At 37.4% G+C, this 17,979-nt stretch overlaps 3 protein-coding genes across 4 annotated transcripts; 1 reads left to right on the top strand and 2 right to left on the bottom strand.

Annotated features, from left to right (window-relative positions):
- Positions 1–559: 559 nt before the first annotated feature.
- Positions 560–3,980, bottom strand: LOC135678167 (large ribosomal subunit protein eL24). The gene is made up of 6 exons (XM_065190655.1): positions 3,939–3,980; positions 2,900–2,938; positions 2,464–2,539; positions 2,279–2,380; positions 1,750–1,898; positions 560–891 (listed from the first exon to the last, which is right to left on the bottom strand). The coding sequence occupies exons 2-6, from the start codon at positions 2,908–2,910 to the stop codon at positions 741–743; spliced, it is 489 nt and encodes a 162-aa protein (XP_065046727.1). The 5' UTR covers positions 2,911–2,938; positions 3,939–3,980; the 3' UTR covers positions 560–740.
- A 621-nt stretch (positions 3,981–4,601) lies between these two features.
- Positions 4,602–13,084, bottom strand: LOC103990828 (zinc finger protein VAR3, chloroplastic). Its single transcript, XM_009410099.3, has 5 exons — positions 12,454–13,084; positions 12,223–12,340; positions 8,580–8,860; positions 6,213–6,311; positions 4,602–6,133 (listed from the first exon to the last, which is right to left on the bottom strand). The coding sequence occupies exons 1-5, from the start codon at positions 12,903–12,905 to the stop codon at positions 4,690–4,692; spliced, it is 2,394 nt and encodes a 797-aa protein (XP_009408374.2). The 5' UTR covers positions 12,906–13,084; the 3' UTR covers positions 4,602–4,689.
- Positions 13,085–15,601: 2,517 nt separating this feature from the next.
- Positions 15,602–16,597, top strand: LOC135679830 (uncharacterized). Of its 2 annotated transcripts, none has more exons than XM_065193818.1 (3): positions 15,602–15,977; positions 16,084–16,136; positions 16,307–16,597. In XM_065193818.1, exons 1-3 carry the CDS (start codon positions 15,617–15,619, stop codon positions 16,427–16,429), a joined length of 537 nt encoding a protein of 178 aa, XP_065049890.1. In that variant the 5' UTR covers positions 15,602–15,616; the 3' UTR covers positions 16,430–16,597. The 2 variants fall into 2 exon arrangements, with proteins under 2 accessions (XP_065049890.1, XP_065049889.1); XM_065193817.1 differs by having other exon boundaries at positions 16,081–16,136.
- The last annotated feature ends 1,382 nt before the right edge of the window (positions 16,598–17,979 follow it).

The following is a 17,979-nucleotide window of genomic DNA, read 5'->3' as shown; positions in this document are numbered from 1 at the left end:
AATTCTATTGAATATATCATTGGCTAGCATTTGACATATTATCTAATAGCCAATCCAATCAAGAAATATCGGAGTTGAGACTCTACTTTGGTCAATCGACTGGATTATGTACTCAGGGCCTGCATGTGTCACACGATTCAAATAATGAATAAAATTATATGATATTATTTTATTATATAGGATAATACAATTCAAATAACGATAAAATTTCGTAGTTTTTATATAAATATCAGTTGACTGCAAACCAGATGGCAACTGCAAGCATTCACAAATTTGATATTACCGAGCAATTTGCACGATGAGGATTGCAATCGAAACATTTACTTTGCAAGGCATCATATCATTTGATGTCACATCTGAATCCATCACCGTGTTTTCCACAAATCTAGCACGGCAATCATCGCTTATCACCCCAATTCAAATCCACAAGCAATGATAGGAAAACATAAACAAGCTTGATAGAATCTGAGATATTTCTACGAAGACGGGGCAGAAACCCTGCAACCATCACTTGGCCGTGCCAGTGGCCATCAAACTCAGCAGGATGCATGCAGTCGGATAAACTTGAAACTAATAGTCTCCGATAAACTTTTGATGTTTCGCAACTGAACAAAAGAAAAATAAAATATCAAATTGGTGCAGATGTGCTTCTCACAGGCATAAGAAAGTCATGACAAAACTAAATTCCTCCAAGACAAAGCTGATTTGCGAAGATTGGAGTAAATAGCAAAACTGAGTTCTCAGCGCTTGCCACCACCACCACCAAGCTTGGGACCCTTGGCAGCCTTTGGAGCACCTCCTTTTGTCTGGGTCTTCTGACTTTTAGCCGTGACCTCAGCCTTTTTGGCTTTCTTCTCGTCCTTTGTTTTCTTTATACGCTCCTTGATCTCGCTGCAGAAGCAAAGGAAAAAGAAACATATGGAGACTAAGATCTGAAGCGTATTGTCAAAGCTTTTAGTTTTTGGTTAGAATAATTATGGCCTACTGAGATAACACATCTTAATGCCTGAACATAGTATCAGAATAGTAGGTCTTAATACTTGTCCAATTATATCCTCAAAAAACAGTGTTACTAATTTGAGTAAAACAGGTAAGTTAAATAGAGAGATTTGGCCAAGAAACTGATATAACAATCATGAAGATCCTGAAACAAACAGAACAAGATTTGGATGATCTTTATAGGCTCAAAGACAATCACTTTATAGGCACACTAATAAAGAAATAGACAAAAAAGAATGGCAATTTAGCTTTTTACCAGAATAATTTGCAAGTTCAAATCTGAAAGCAGAAAGCTAGTGATCAAGAAAATTATAGCCACCGAACCAATAGCCTACAGAAATATCACATCTTAATGCCTGAACATGGCATCAGAATAATATATCTTAACACACTTATTTGAGGGTATCAGCCTGAGTAAAAAAGGTAAGTTACAGAGAGATTTGACCAAAAAAATTCATAACAATCATGAAGATCATGAAACAAAAAGCACAAATTTTGGATGATCAGGAGGTAAGTAAAGGCTGAGAGAATTACTTTATAAGCAAACTAATGCAGCAATATAGTAAAAGAATGGTGAGACAGAATTGGTGGAAAGAATGATTGCTGGAAAACAAAATAGTTCCCTAAGAGGATTCCTAGGATAATGCAGCTAAGCAAATGATAGAAGTAGAATCAAACTTTTTTGTTGCATAATTCAGTATCCAATTCGTGGGAATTAATAAACAACTTAAAGCTGCAAATGATTGGTACCGAAGAGCCGCTTCTCTTGCAGCATCACGAACTTCAGGCTTCTCAGTTCTCTTTTTCTGAATAACCTCAAGAGTAGCACCAACAATGGACCTCGAATATGGTTTCTTGGTGGTACGACGTCTCTTTTTTACAGCTTCAGCATGAATATCCTGTTATAAGAAAATCAAAATTATCATGTCCCATCAATCTGATTTAGCATACCTATCATAGACTTGGAAGGCAACCACAACAATGCCAAGTTACCTACATACCAAAACATACACAGGAAAGTTATATATCACCATAAATAATAACAAGTAATTAACTCACATTTCTAACCTATTCATCAGAAAAAGTTCATATTTAGTAAAATAATATTATAAGAATACAGAAAAAGTAGTAACTTATCTCAAATGAAGTGAAATCATTTTTTTTAATTTCATTCATCATGATTTGATACTTAATACACACAACATAAACACGTAGACACCTATCGACTTATAATTGAGAGATGCTAGAAGGCAGTCAGGAAGTATGATGGAATAAATACCTTCTTGTGTTGCTTTCTGTACATTGCAGTCCAGGTCAGCTTAGCAGGCTTCAGACGATTGTGGAAATAACGTTTGCATTTTGAATTTGCGAAAAGGAAGACCTGAAGAATTCCATGCATTAGTTAAAGGAAAACATTGACACTTATTATACGTACAAGTACGAAATACGATCACAACAAATTACCTGAGAGTCAGATCGAACAAATCTAATGCCTTTTCCGGGGTATATCTTGGCACCGCTAAAACGGCAGAGTTCGGTCCTGCAGCATAAGCACATAGCATGAGTGGCTACTTTATAGGGAGCAATCTTATGAGTTAAGGTTCAATAACCATTGAAAGAGACAACTGAAGTCTATACTGAAATTAAGATATTTCAGCTACTATAAATGGAAAACAGAAAATAATGAGGGTCAAATGAGAATCAAATATTTGTACTGCCTATGAAGTTATAGTACATTGTCTGATAACTTTATTAGACACAAGTGAAGGGGACAAGTAAATGATAAGAGGACTGGAAGAAAGCAGTCATCGGTAAAGAACACAGGGTAAATGTTAATGCAGAATATGACATTAACTATTAGAAAGGTATGCATGATGCATAAGGTACGATTATGACATACTTCAGAACCATCTTCTTAGATTTCCTTCAACACGTTCACCTGAAGACATGAATAAGTAATTAGAATTATAACTGAAGAGGCAACAATTAGTGCAGATATTTAAACAAAAGAAAACTATATTCAAACAAAATTTCCAACACCAGAAGCAACAGAGAAAGAAATCATGATCGACATACTTAAAGACCTCTAGAAATAGGTACAAACCAAAGAAAAAATAGTTCTGCTTAAGAACTATAAATTTGTTAGGCCAAAGCCCACGTCATTTTCCTGCATTGAGGCTAGGGAACAAAGAAGTCACAATGAGATTAAAGCTCAGTAATTTTACAGCATATCCAGATATACAACAAAAGTCAGGCATTACAAGTCAAAATAACAATTTAAATCAACCCAATCATGAATGCGTTTGCATATGGTAATGCCCCCATCAATGAAAACATTGGACAAATAACAGTTCAAAAGATCCAGCTCAAGATTGAGATCCTAATCCAATCCAAGAAAACTTCGAAAAAATGTTGTAACTATCACAAGGAATCAATGATCGAACAAATGAACCCCTGAGAAAAATTATGTGCGTGTAACCCTCCATAATAACAGCTTCCTAAAACCTCAACATCATAAAAATCAGAATTTTTCATCATGGAAGGAGAACAAACTGAAAGAAAAATAGTACAGACTCTACGACAAGCATCAAAAGAAACGACATGGAGAACTAAATCGATGATCAACATTCCATTAACGCATACGGATTTCATGCATTTCATAAAAGAGCAAGACGGTCAAAAAACTGGTGAAGGTGTAAATCTATACGACATCTCAGGCAACAAAACTAGGAACAGACTTAACGAATCGAATGTTAAGCCAACATGCGATTCAACCCCGATGGTTCAGCAATCAGCGACTATCCACTTAAACGCAATCATTTCAAGATCGAGGGGGCAAGCTATTATCAAATAAACCGAGAGAATCAAGTAAAAATTGGGGTTTCATCAAAGAAACAAACGACAGATTGAACTGAAGCGATGCTGCAAAGGCAGCCTACCTCTAAAGGAGCCAAGCCGCGGAAGGTGATGGCCGAGGGAAGTCGCGGGGTAATATAGCAACTCTCCGCGGCCGATTAGGGTTTCTTTGTGGATCGTTGACCGACGATCTCGCCCGCGTATTAATCTCAACCGTCCAAACCCCGAACCCTATACAAGAACGATGATGAACGGACCCAATAGCTCCACCTTCCAAAGCCCAAATCCAATTCGAAAAAGCCCAAAGATCACGAGAAAGTCTATTATCTTTTCCTGATTAAAGATTTATTAATTGTTTAGTGTCCCGAATAAATGGTTTTGCTATAGAAAATAATAAATACAATGTTAATTATAATTATCGATTTGCTCGTAAGAAGCTCGAAGTAGGATTGATTTGAACTCACTATAAATTATAGCCACTTGATTTTGTGGCCAATTTCTTTTTTGTTTTCCTCTTATTTTATTTATGCGTTGAAAATTAGTTTGTACTTAATAATCTTGATATCATCTTTTGGTTTTTTTTTTTGCTTCAGGTGAAAATTTTCGATGTTTGATATCATCTGCTGGTGCTCTACAAATTACTCCAAAAAATCTCGTGATGAGGCATTATCTGCTCCAAAATTTTTGCTAATTGTTGATATTTCACAAGGAAAACTTAAGATGATTCTTACTATTTGATACAAAAATAGGCCAATGATGCAATCATAGCCATTGCAACAAATATGCACTATATGATCATCATTCACTAAGACAAATTCTCGGTTCAAACTAATACTACACTTCACCAGCTTCTTCGCTGGCATTTTTCTCTGGATCAGAGTTAACAACAGGCAGATTTCTCCTGTATTGGGGAGACGTCAACCTTCTCTCTAAAGGTGTCTTCCTTTTGCTCACAACGAATCTGTTCACTCCCTTCCTCATTGGCATGATCTCTGGGAAATCTTCATCAGGAATGTTGCTCAGCTCAGAAATGTCCTTTATCTGAGCAACCCGACGAAACCACCTTGCTGCCTTTGCTTCCTCTGACATGTCAAGCGGATCAGGTTCCTTCACCAGAGATCCTTCTAAGCTCTTCCTGCTGGAGGCTGGGCTCAACCCTTCGTTGACATTTTGTGAACTTTCCTTTGCAGTGGCGTCATCATCACCACCATGTGTGCTGTTGGGAGGTTCCCAGTTCCTGTTATTATTGCCGTCACTCCATGAGTTGCCTGGAATCACAGCAGATCCATCATAAACATTACCTGCCTTATGCTCATTCAAGTTTTCTCCGAACGAGCTTGCATTAGATGTCTTGCTAACATTAGATAGGGTCGTAGACTGAACATCAGGTGGCTGTGCTGTCTTTTCACTAGAAACAAAGTTAGAAATTCCTGTCTTATTCTCTTCCAATTTCTCTGAAATAGCCTGAGACTTTTCATGTGTTGCCAAACCTTCCGATGCAGAATCCTTGGTAGGCGATGTTTCAGGACACTTATCCTTTTTCGCAAAGTAATCTGGGGGAAAAGGGACAAAAGGTACAAAATTGGAACTATTGGCTTGCTCCAAGGCTATGCGTCTCTTGTAATGTGGTGACGTTAAAGACCGATCCTTCTTTTTGCTGATAACGAATCGATTCTCACCTTTGCGCATTGGCATGATCTCAGGAAAGTCATCATCAGATATTGTACTGGCAGGACCAGATGCAATGTTGAGCTCTGCAACTTTCTTAGACCATTTCTCAGCAGTGTCAGAGGAATCTCCACCCTTGCTCTCTCTTGTGCTATTGAACCTCTCAACTGTAGATTCACTTGGCCAACGTGTTCTCATGGAAGAAGCTGAATCTTCCATAAGTGGAAATTGTTGCACATCATTATTTGCATTGTGTTCCGAAGAAACGGAGTCATAATCCCTCCTCTCACTTGGTATTCCATCTCTATATTCCGAAGAGTTCCCCATTTCACCATTTAGTTCCGCAGGAGCTGCCTGATGATTTGAACCTGATAAAGTAGATGAGCGACCAAGTATTCTGTCTAGTCTCTGGCTCACTGACGATTCAGAGGCTTTACTAGAGTCCATCCTACCTAAACCACTTGGTTGATCTGCATTACTTTGAATGGTTGAGCTTCTATTATACTGTAAGCCAACTCCTGTGGTAGCAATATTTTGTGGGGCTTCTCCAGGGTGCCTGCAGTCACACCTTAAGCATGACATGTTCCTCCCATAATTATAGAAGTCACATCTGGAACAAGAAAAATAATGAGTTACAATGATCAGAAAACAAAACACAATAATCTTGGTATGGAAAAGGGGCTTCTTACTGAGGACACTCCCACTCTCCACCAGTCAAGACCCTTTTTGGTCGTGTGTCATTACACTCAAGGCATCTCATATTTCTTGCGAAGTTCGTGAAACTACATCTGTGACAAGAGAATGATATAAAAAACCCTTATCAAATTTGGAAGACCACATTACACCAACATGGGACTTCTGTTTACCAAAAACATTAAACAATACTGCCAACTGGAATTTATAACATGATTCAACAAGGCCATGTGTACCAAGCTCCTTGCAAGAATTACTTGCTGTATAATAATAGAAAACTGAATTACGAATGTCAAAATTGATCTTTTCCAATATGAGTAGTTATTTTATCACAACAAGTCAACTTCAAGATAAGATGACCATGCGTCTAAACTTGATAATCATGAGGAGAAAGGACACTGTATTATCATTCATCCATCTCAGGACTTAAGAAACAATACTTAAAAGAGTAATCTGAAGTGAAAATGAAAAGACTGCCAACAAGAGATGACTCTTAAATTTTCTAATTCATTTCATGAAGGAATCAAAAAAAGACTGCCAGCAAGAGATGACTCCTGTGCAGGTAAGAAAACAGAAGAGAAAGATGTAATCCAAAATGTAATCAAAATCATTTCTTGATTCATAATGAACTGAAAAAGGTTTCTAAACCACTCTGTTTGGATGTATTGTTCAAGACAACCACAGCTATAACTCCACATATTTTAATTAGTTCTCTACAGAATATGCAACTAGAAGACTATTTTATTAAGGAGGCAACACAACCTGCAACTGTTGGAGGATAGTAATGTTTGTGTGCAACACCTTGCACCCATCCAGAGGCTACATATTATGTCTAACTTTGGTTACAGCTGCTAAATATCTGGTTCATTTCAATAAATGTTGAATTTCATTTCTCAAGGAAAGTCCAATGATATTCATCTCCATGCATTTGTGTTTTGATGATCAATTTTGTATTATATTAATCAGATTTAAATCAAATTTTAGTTGCATTTAGACTCTGATATGAGCTCACACTAGGGACGAATAAGCCTAATATGGTCACTTTATGATGCTACATAGCACGACCATCACAAATATTTGAAGCCAAAACAGATTTGAATAAGGTGTCAGTTGGGTTTACTCTAAATACATACTACTGCAAGATTGAAGCAAAATTGAACCTTAACAATAGAACTCAATCGAGGGTTGGGGGGGCCACAGAATCATCACTTTTAATTGGATCCAATGCAGACTAAATATCTTAAAGATTCAGGGATAAGCTTTTACTCTAGAGGCAGTATATATTAGATGTCGAAGTAAATTGTTCCAACTGACAATATCCAATTTGGGATTAGGCAACAGTGGTTTAGCACCTGTTCATTATAGCACACCAATTTTTCTTACTGAAAAGTATGTCCCATTCTTACTAGGCAGACACTCAACATATTAATACCACTTCATTTTCTTTTATCTTATTATTCATCTCAACCTTCTTTCTCACTTCTTAATCTTTTTGTCTCTCTTGCATATTATTGCTTCACAAATATTTATTTTAGTCATTTTTCTTTTCATATTTGAGCTGAAAAAAGTGAGTAGTTATGGCTTCATTTTGGCCTACGAAAAAAATGGCACCTGCAAAAATGGTCTTAATGATGAAAAATATTTGACAATAAAAAAAAATGATAGTTATTCTGGGTGTAAAGTAGACGACCTTTATCTACAAGCCCAATCAATCAAATAATTTTATCAAGAAAACTAAGCAAGATAACTTCAGTCCTTTAGCCATTTAATCCTTTCAAGTGCCTCCACTATGACTCCAGACTTTTTTGAGTGTTCTGATATAGAATTTTAAACTTTAAAGAACTGAATGTCGATGAGTCCTCAGATCATGAGTTTAGATTTAAAAGCATGGATGTAAATAGTTTATCTTCAAAAAGAAAAGGCGGCCAAATTATGAGGCTCAAGCCATTAAAAGGACAAGAGAGCCAATATTATGCAGCTTTGCCTCATATAATGGAGAGAATATTTTCATGATTCAAACAAGAGGCCCGAGTCAAAAATAGGAAAACTTTTCTCTGCCAGACCCACCCTCTAAATAGTTATTTAACATTGTTGAATACTATCTAGCCTGCACAATAACCAAATTAAAGAGTTAATAATTGAAAATTCTTACAGCATGTATAACAATATGAAGTTAAGCATGCCACTCTACAAATGACACGTTAACCTACTAGAAGGAAGATACCATCAAGGAAACTCAACTGAACATATGGAATGGTGTTGTTTTTAACTCTGCTACTAATCAAGGATTAAAAGATTGAAAGTGCTGGCTTCACTGCTTAATTATAAAGCTGAAATTTAAAGACCAGAAACATGGAACTTACTTTGGGCAAATCCAATCACCTCTTTTCATTTCAGTATTTTGTGAAGCAGGTCTTGAGGACTGTTGCCTTAAAACAGATTGTTTAGGAGTTGACTCTGATAATCTGACTTCTTCACCAGCTGTGCTCACGTTGACTACTGCAGCCAACAGACTGCGGATTGATGTTTCCATATGTTCTTTAGCTCTTAGGTCCATCTCATCTTTACAAGCAGAAGAGTTGCATACATAGCTCAACAAGTACCGCATGACATCAAAAGTTTTTGCACTCTCAATCTCAAGTCCCTGATATTTTTCAATAAAAATAAGTATTATTTTGGCCAGTCAAATTTATAGAGTGCTCTTCCAAACATACAAATGTTTATTTAGTATCCTATAGAACCAATATTTTGTCGCCCTTCTAGCAAATAGAGCAATGGCAATTCGATTTACTTGAGACAAATATATGGCAAACATGATTTATTGATTTATTCTACGTTACTCAACTCTTTAATAACAGAAAACAGGTGGAGACAAGAGGGCAATTTCCAATCATATCAAAAAAAATAAAAATAAAAATAAAAAAAAAAAAACTTTTCTATGGTAAAGAGATTTAGAGATCTCCACATTACTTAGCATAAGATTACATTTCAAATGTTTCCAAAACATTCAAAAAATTGTCTCTACTAGGCTATCAAATACACCACCAAGTCCAAATTATTATCACAATCACTTGAAGACACAACAAGGATCACTAATAATGCATCCAACACTCTCCATATATCTTTTTCATTGAGATTTAATTTTATTCTCTAGCCATTAGCACCAAACAGGGAAAAGTTAGCATAGAAAAGACTGCTGCTGGCATGTGCATATGGCTTATTTCTTCCCCTAACATTATTGAATTATGTATTGGTTCATCAGCATAATAGCCATTGTAAGAATAGTTTGCAATATCATCCAATTCCATTGGATATGCATTCCAAATTGGTGCCATCCTTGTCCAATTTCTTGCCTTGTAGCCAGAATTTGGTTGCAATAAACTAGAAACTTGTTGAATTCAACCTGAGTTGGTAGATTTCAACTAATTCTACCTGGTTTGAAAACCTCAAAAGCAGAACAAGAAGATAACAAGAAAAAAAAACTGTGAAATATGTTATGAAATCTTTCACAAGTATTCTTTTTTCTGAAAATTGAAAGTCTGTAATTTTTTTTTGTTACATTATGTTACTTTATGCTTTTCATTTTAAATGTGTTAACAATATAAATCATAATTCATATATCATTTAATGACTTGAGCTTTTGAATCATTATGATGATTAAAAATTTAAGATGATATCAAAGCAGAAGGTTCTGATAGAAGATAAGATTTCCTCTCTCCTAATCTGTATAAATAGGAGAGGGACATGTTAATGTATTCAAGCTAAAGTTATTTCAATAAAGCTACTTTAATAAAGTTTCTTCTTTCTATTTTATTTCTATCATGGTATCAGAGCCACTTGCCTAGAGCAAGTTCTCTTCTCGCTGTCGACTCATCTGTTACTTCTCCACCTCCGGCGGCAAAAGAAAAAGCTTTCTACTACTGCTTTTCTGTCGTCAGGCCATCGATGCGATAAATCTTTTCTCCTCGAATAACGGCAACTGTCTTCTCCACTGCCACTCTGCACCAACGTCTGTTCCCTTCCGCTGTGGCATCTCTAGTGCTACGCTCACCAGCACTGCCCCACCTTTCCTCCTTTGCTATAGCCTTCTTCTCTATTGTAGCATCGTTGCAACTTCCTCTTCTGTTGTACCTCTATTGCAGCTTTCTCCTCTGCTGCACCTATGTTGTAGCTTCCTCCTCTGCTATAGCATCGCTGCAACATCGTTGCAACTTCCTCCTCTGTTGCAACTTCCTCCTCTACTGCAGCTTATTCCTCTGCTACAGTTTTGCTATAGCTTTTTCTTTTTCTATTACTGCAACTTTCTCCTCTACTACAGTCGTCGCCGTCGTAGCCGCAACAACAGTAACAGCAACAACAGCAACAGCGATCTGCTCTTGCCCTACTCACGAAACATTTGGCTCGTAAACCATTCTTTGCATCGATCCAAATTGGTATCCTTGACAGGAATACCATCTTGCAGGGGCATGATAGAAGATAAGATTTCCCCAACTATATGAGGAAATCTCTCTACTCTGTTGAGGAAAATCCTTTATTCTGTTGAGGAAAATCCTCTCTCCTAATCTGTATAAATAGGAAAGGGACATGTTAATGTATTCAAGCTAAAGTTATTTCAATAAAGCTACTTTAATAAAGTTTCTTCTTTCTATTTTATTTCTATCAGGTTCTATGTTCAAATATTATCCAAACCATACATTTAAAAATATATCCCCTATTAATACAAATTATACATGGTGGGTCGAAGACAGTTAGAGAGGGTGTTAAGAATATCAATAATAGATCAGGTCTCATCTAATGAGTTAAGCTTTTAGATGGAACGACTGGTAAAAAAAAAGTCAAGAAAACTATTTTCTCAATTGACACTGATCCCACCAATCTGATCCAACTGATTTTATTGATCCTGATCATAACACTTTTAACTGGTTCCAACCTTGAATCAATCTTGTGAACTATGCTTTCAAACTTATATCCTTCAAGTTGAATTACCATTTTGCTTGTGCAATATACACCTTCCCACAGGGTTCACAAGATTGAGACTTCTCTAGAATGAATCATGAAATTTGGTTATCTCACATGAATGGAAATTAGATGTGATTTCCTAGAATGCGGAAGGCATTGTTGAATTACTGGAAGACAACTGCAGTTCGTTAAGATACATTAACACTACGCAATAACTTATTGAGATTAGCTTGGGAAAGACAAATCAACTGAGATTTCAATCAAGGTTGAACCCAAAAGAGAGAGAGAGAAAAAAAAGGTTTCAAGGGTGAGCAATCATGTGAGTTTTGGTCTCGATGTAATGTGTTTCCATTTTTCCTCCTTTTCTCATCACTCTCTCTTTTTTAATCTTGCTATTTAGCTTTTTTGATCCTTCCCAATCATCTGTTTATCATCTTCATACTTGTTACATTATACACACTAGGTTCATTCACAAAGATCCTTCTCTTAATCATAAGAGAACACCAACTTTAAGATTGTACCCATGCCATACAAGCGTAGTGCAATTTAAGGTGTTCCATGTGCTCCACAAAGAATCGACTGAGGAAATGGAAAGGAAAGAGACCTTGCCACCTATAGGGTAGACAATGCTTTGCCTAGGTTTGCATAGGGCCACAAAAGTAGCACCAATAGGCAATTGCCTCATTCAACCAATTGAACAACAGTTTGTGTACTTAGAGGAAAGCATTGGCATCTTTTGGCGGAGTAGTTTTCAAGCAAAGTTTCACATTACATTCAGCTGTGACACTGACCGCCATAAAACAAATCTGCTGAGTAGACTTGATACTTTGCAACCTACCAAATAAAAAGTTCCCTGGCGAACTTTATAGGTTTGCCATGCAGGACACCCTGCTTAGAATTTGCATTTAACAATCTTTTTTTCCCATTGTTAATTTTCAATTTCTAAAGACCCTATATTGCATATTTATGGCTTCTATAATAACAAAAGTAGCAAGAAGCAAAGAAGAGGAAAATGGAGAGCAAGGAGGAGAAAGATGGAAGCTTCACATTGTTTCCGACACCACTGAGGAATGACCTCAACCGCCTGGTGGAATTTGAACCATTCTTAAACAGGAACGGTGAGCCGTGCTCCACAATTATCTCAATATCCTTCCTTTCTAGCGAACTGGAAATCAACCGTAAAGAAACATCAGCAGAAGAAAAGAGAAATAATTCACACACCAACATTAAGAAACACTATAAAGAAATATGGTTACTGCTGAGACACCAGCGCATGACCTCAACAAATCAGGTCGATCCCTAGCAAAAAAAAGGCACGCTTCGGCAGCTTTCACGAACTCTTCTGTCAGCGCTTCTCCGGCCAACAGCGAATCATCATCCCCGTCATCAGCAGCTGCTGGAACCCGACGATCGTAATAACCTCCGGCAAGGAGAAAGTCAACAAGCCTTGACCACTCGGGCCAGGGGTGGGCTGCGATGGAGCTCGGCGACGAGGTCGTGGCCACGATATATCCCGGTCCGGCGCCGGCGACCTGGCCATGGGTTCGGGCTGCGCCACGGACGGTAAAAGAAAGCCGGGGGCGTAGGCTGGAGGAGAGGAGGCGGGGAGCGTAGGAAGAGGAGGCCGAGAGAACAGTGAGGCGGGCGCCGGAACGACGGGCAACGCGGACGGCGGCGGGGAGGGGGAGTTGCGCCGCGAGGAGTACATGAAGCTTGGATATGCCGCCCATTGCGACCGGCTTCAGAATGCGGTGGGGAGCAACCACCGGGACGGAGATGATGAGTGAGCAAGGGTTTCGAGACGATGGTCCGACCCCTTCTCAGGGTAGAGAGGAAGCTTCCGGATGCGGGAATGGGTGGTGGTGATGCTATCGGGTGAGCTGTGGAGGCAGCATGTAACGAAAAATCCTGTCAACACGAGCATTTCGAACGTATCGTTCGATCTATAACGGCTCGCTAACAAATCGGTTCGATTGAACCAACTAATTGACGCGAACCGAAGACATCGAACACACTATGATTCGGCCGAGATCGAGGATCCAATGTACTCTTAGCGACAGGCCCCTCTTGTAGAAGTGGAATAGTGGGCTCAGGAGATTTACGGTCGGGCCAGGCCCACATAGGGCCCACATAATTTGAAGCCCATACCGGATGTGGTTTTGATAAAAAAAATAATTTCATATTTTATTTATTTAACTCATACATCGAATGATACATACATTTGTTATATCTGCGTATATGCCTATATAAATCTGTATATATACACACATGACAACCTATAATCCAAGTATAAAATAACTAAACATGCACTTTTTATTGTTATGCATGAGAATAAGTTTTAGGAATTTTAGTTACTACAGGACATGAAACCACATTAAGTTAATTTGGACATTAATTTCACGCATAATTAGCATATGTTGCAAGCAAACTGTGAATGATAGACACAGTTGTGTTCATTCTAAATATGGGTGTAATACAAGTGTGACTGTTATATGTCATATCCATTTATAAGTGATTTATAAAGCTATACTTCTCTCTCTATATATATTAAAGTTATATTTGTAAGAATTTAGTACTCTTTTTAGCATCATATGAGTGCAAGCATAGCTATAACTTAGATTTGTATTTTGTGTAAGTGTTCTATCCAGGCACCCCATGAAAACAAACTTATGAAACTCTCAGTAAAGTACTAAAGATGAGAATGAAGGATGAATTATTGTGTTCGAATCCGCAGGGCAAACTGAAATGAACAGCCCTTGTCCCAATCACATCAGGGAGAGAATCTTGTTGTTTCAGTAATATTCTCCTTCGATGTTGACATTACATGCACTGTTCATGTGAAAATGAGATTCACGTATGATCCGTTGGCGACTTGTAGACGCAACATAACTTCCCAAGTACGCATCTGTCGAACTGTTCCACAGCATTTGACCTGCTATCATTCTGATGGGTGGCAGCCGTTGACGTCCAAGGTGTCGGCATATGATCCAAATCCAAGAAAAACATGTTTCTGATGCAAGAGATTACAGCACATATAGTAATGGATCCTCTCCTCCGGAATCAATGATCAGTTCTTGTGAGCTCTGGCAGCTCCATAAGAGCACCTAAAAAGCTGTTGTTGTTGAATGGCTTGAGCACAGTTTGCTAAAGCTGTGATGTGAGTAAGCATTCCACGAAGAATAATAGTTTACTTGGCGAGCTCAGAAGCAGTGGAAGTGAGTAAGCCTCCATGGAGAGTGTTCTGAGAGGTCATCAACACCCACTGCATCCAATGCACGACGTGAAAGGTTTCTCCACAAGAGAAACCTACTCTTCTGATTTGTTTAGCAAAAAGGAAAGATCATTATCTCATGTACTTGCATGTGCGTCCTCCAGAAATGGAGAAGAAGAGAGGATAATGATCACGAGTGCACAGCATTCTTAGAAGTCTCAAAAGATGATCCATAATCTATTCATCTCTCCACTGGACTTGCATATGAAGTTTCTTACAAGACTTGCAGACGCACAGTGCACCACCAACATGTTTGCTGCTGCCGAGGAGGTGCAAGATGATCCCACCAAGAAGATATGATTCGACTACAGTCTGCGATCCATTTGTCGACAACAGGCCATTCCCAAGAGTTTTAATGGTCGATGTGATCCCCCCAGCTTGGATTATCTATAAGAACAACCGTCCTTTTGATTGGTTGCTGTCATCCTTTGTGTTCTTGCGTAGTATATTTTGATACTAAAACACCTCCCACTTCTCGAGTGGACCATTACAAATCTCCTCCCATCCTTGCTTTTTTCCTTTTGGCATGTTGGTGGGTTATCATCAGTTTCTGCTCCATTTGTCATGCCAAACCATTTGCACTTATGAGGCCAATTACAAAAGCATTGACTCCAAGAAATGGAGATGTGACTTCACAAGCTCAACATATATTTTCCTTCCCTTTTCATATTAACATAGCTTAAAGCTTAACCATTTACACATGAATCTTAGTATGGTTCTTGATTTTACTACAACTCTAGATCAGGAAAACACTCAAAGCTTTTGTATCAGATGTTAGAGTGAAAGCAAAGAGATCAGTTGTGAATAGAAATCCAATTTACTAATCACATAAGTTTACAAATAATAGACACACTGAAAAAACAACATGATTTGGTAATTGAAGAAAAAAGGGGATCCATTTGCACTGCAAGATTGATAGGATTTTGTGTTTTATAGAGCTTGCTTGAAATCTAAATATCATATCTCACAGGCGAGAGACACCCACTACCAAAAGGGACAGTAGTTGCTCACTCAAATGCAGCTCAAGTGCAATTATATTGCAGGCCAATCCCACTTGTTACTTAATCAATAGTAACTCTGCCTGTGGTGCTCCTACTACAAGATGTGATACGTATTTGTGCAAGAGAGACTGTTGACTTTACTATTTATCATGCCATAAAATGTTAGGTCATGAGGAGTAAATGGGAGGAGCAATCAATGTCACCAGCGTCCACAAAATGGAGAGGACAAAGGCATTCAGTAGTGTCAGGAAAACCAAGGGGACAGCAGCACACACCTCCAAATAAAAATAACATGGATGTTGACTTTAAGGGGTGCTGGGCATGCCCTGTCCTTTGGACCTGTAATACCCTCCCCATGGCATTGCCACCATTAAATTTGGGAGAACCGGCAGCTCTTTCGTCTGTGAGAGGTTCATTCCAGATGATCAAAATGATAGGCCGAAAGAGGGGTCTGCCTCTGCTTCAGCTGTTGGCACTTCTGCTCCTGTTGTCATGCCTTGTTCATCCTTTGGGTGCTGTTCCTGCACACAGTTAAGTTCTTCTAATCCTTTCACTGACATCTCTAATATGTTCTTGTTGGAGTCATACGGTTTGGCAATCGTAGTGTTCTTACCTTTCCTTGGATTGCTGCAGTAGGGAGCCTAAGTTTTGGGAGCAAGGATACGCCAGTTCTTGAAGACACAGACCAGGTTCTCTCTCTCTCTCTCTCTCTCTCTCTCTCTCTCTCTCTCTGTGGATTGCCACTATTTCTTTCTTCCTCCTCGGGCTAAAACAACTATCTTCTCTGTTCAGTGAACATCATCATTCATTCAGCAGCAAAGGCTGAATGAGATGATCTAAACGAGTTCTGTTGATGCAGGTGACAAGCAGAGACATGCGAATGATGGAAGAAGAAATCTCAAAGATGGAGATTGCAAGCAACGACTACCCAGGATCAGGTGCCAACAATCGACATGATCCAAAAAGTCCTGGCAGAGTTTGAAGTCAATAGCTAATGTTCTAGCAGTGATGAGTGTGCAGTGAGGGCATGGAATCAATGAGTCTAGCAAAAGTAGCTCTTTGGGTTTTATATGTAGTATAATGGATTGGTAGTATCACTGTATGAATCATCAAGAGTATAAATGAAGGTTGATCATAAATTTATCTCCTATATCTTCAATTATGTGGTGTTGGGGTGTGCTTATTTGCTCAAAGACCAAGATGTTATATGGATAATTTACATTTCCTATGCCTAGATGTTGATGGAAACTTTAGCCATTCCTCTAATTTATCTTTTAGTTATGTGAGTCAATTGACTACCTTTTTTTTCTTTTCATTGTTGTTTGTCATTGATTTGCACATATTATGATATCAATGCTCAGAATTTTGATGGTGCTCTTTGGACTGATGAATGCTTTGACCATAATGAATGTGTTGGATGCATAAAATAAATGTAGTATGTTCACCTATATTGAAAGTGATGGAATTTGGTCAAATTATTCAGCACTTTTGATTATGTAAAATATGAAATTTAAGGTTAGGAAAAGGACATTGATTTAATTGCTAAATTTAGAAAAAGAAATGTAGAGTTATATGTACAAAGGATGTAAAATCAAAATATTTTTTTAAAATTGTTTAATTAATAACCTATGCATTACTTAGATCTATAGATAATTATTGAGATTATAAGTTTATTATTATATTCTAACAAATGAGGTAAATAAATATCTACAAAATATGAAAATTAGAGGTGGGACCTCATGGTATCATTATGGAGATAAAAATGAGAATTTAAAAGATGCATGATGATTACAATAAGAGTTTCTTTTTTAGTATTTGATATATAAAACAATAAATATATTCAAAACTATTCTAATTATAAAGGAATCAATGTGCTCAATTATATTATAAAATTCTAAAAAATAGAGACTAAAGGAAGAATAGAATGCAACACAATAAACACTATTTTATTTATTAAAATAATCAATGAAAATATAAAGAGAAGAAAACTAATTAATTCAGGTTTATTGGCTTGCATGATTGGATGAATCTTATAAGCATATTTTAGAGGAATTAAGTGTGAAGTTTCTAAGGAATCCCAACATTAAGGGATGAATATTATCCTATCTTTCCTTAAATTAGGGAGAAGGCATGTTAGGTTTGCATGTGGATTTTGCTAGGGGGAGAGTAGTTGATAGACCTATATGTATCAATTAGCTTCAAGTCAGAAGAATCTCAATCAAATCAACATTGTCCTATTGGAATTCTACCTTCTAAAACAAATCTCATAGGGATTGATCCATTAGATTTGGATGGATTTGATTAACTTAATAGCAAACAATGAGATTGTCTCAATCCCTCTCTAATCTCTTAAGCCTTTTTTTCTAATATTTCTAGTTACTAAGGTGGAATAATAAAAACTTTGACGGTATTATTGTAAAGTCTTAGATTCGAATCACATCTTAATGAAATATATGAGAAAATTTAGAAATAAATTAAAAAATATTCATCTAAGATAAAAGAAAATAATATAAAAAATAAAATTTCAAAACA

This window comes from Musa acuminata, chromosome BXJ1-7 (genome assembly GCF_036884655.1).
Source record: "Musa acuminata AAA Group cultivar baxijiao chromosome BXJ1-7, Cavendish_Baxijiao_AAA, whole genome shotgun sequence".
Classification (NCBI taxonomy): Eukaryota; Viridiplantae; Streptophyta; class Magnoliopsida; order Zingiberales; family Musaceae; genus Musa; species Musa acuminata.
The sequence above is the reverse complement of the archived record's forward strand: the minus strand, read 5'-3'. Positions and strand labels throughout refer to the sequence as shown.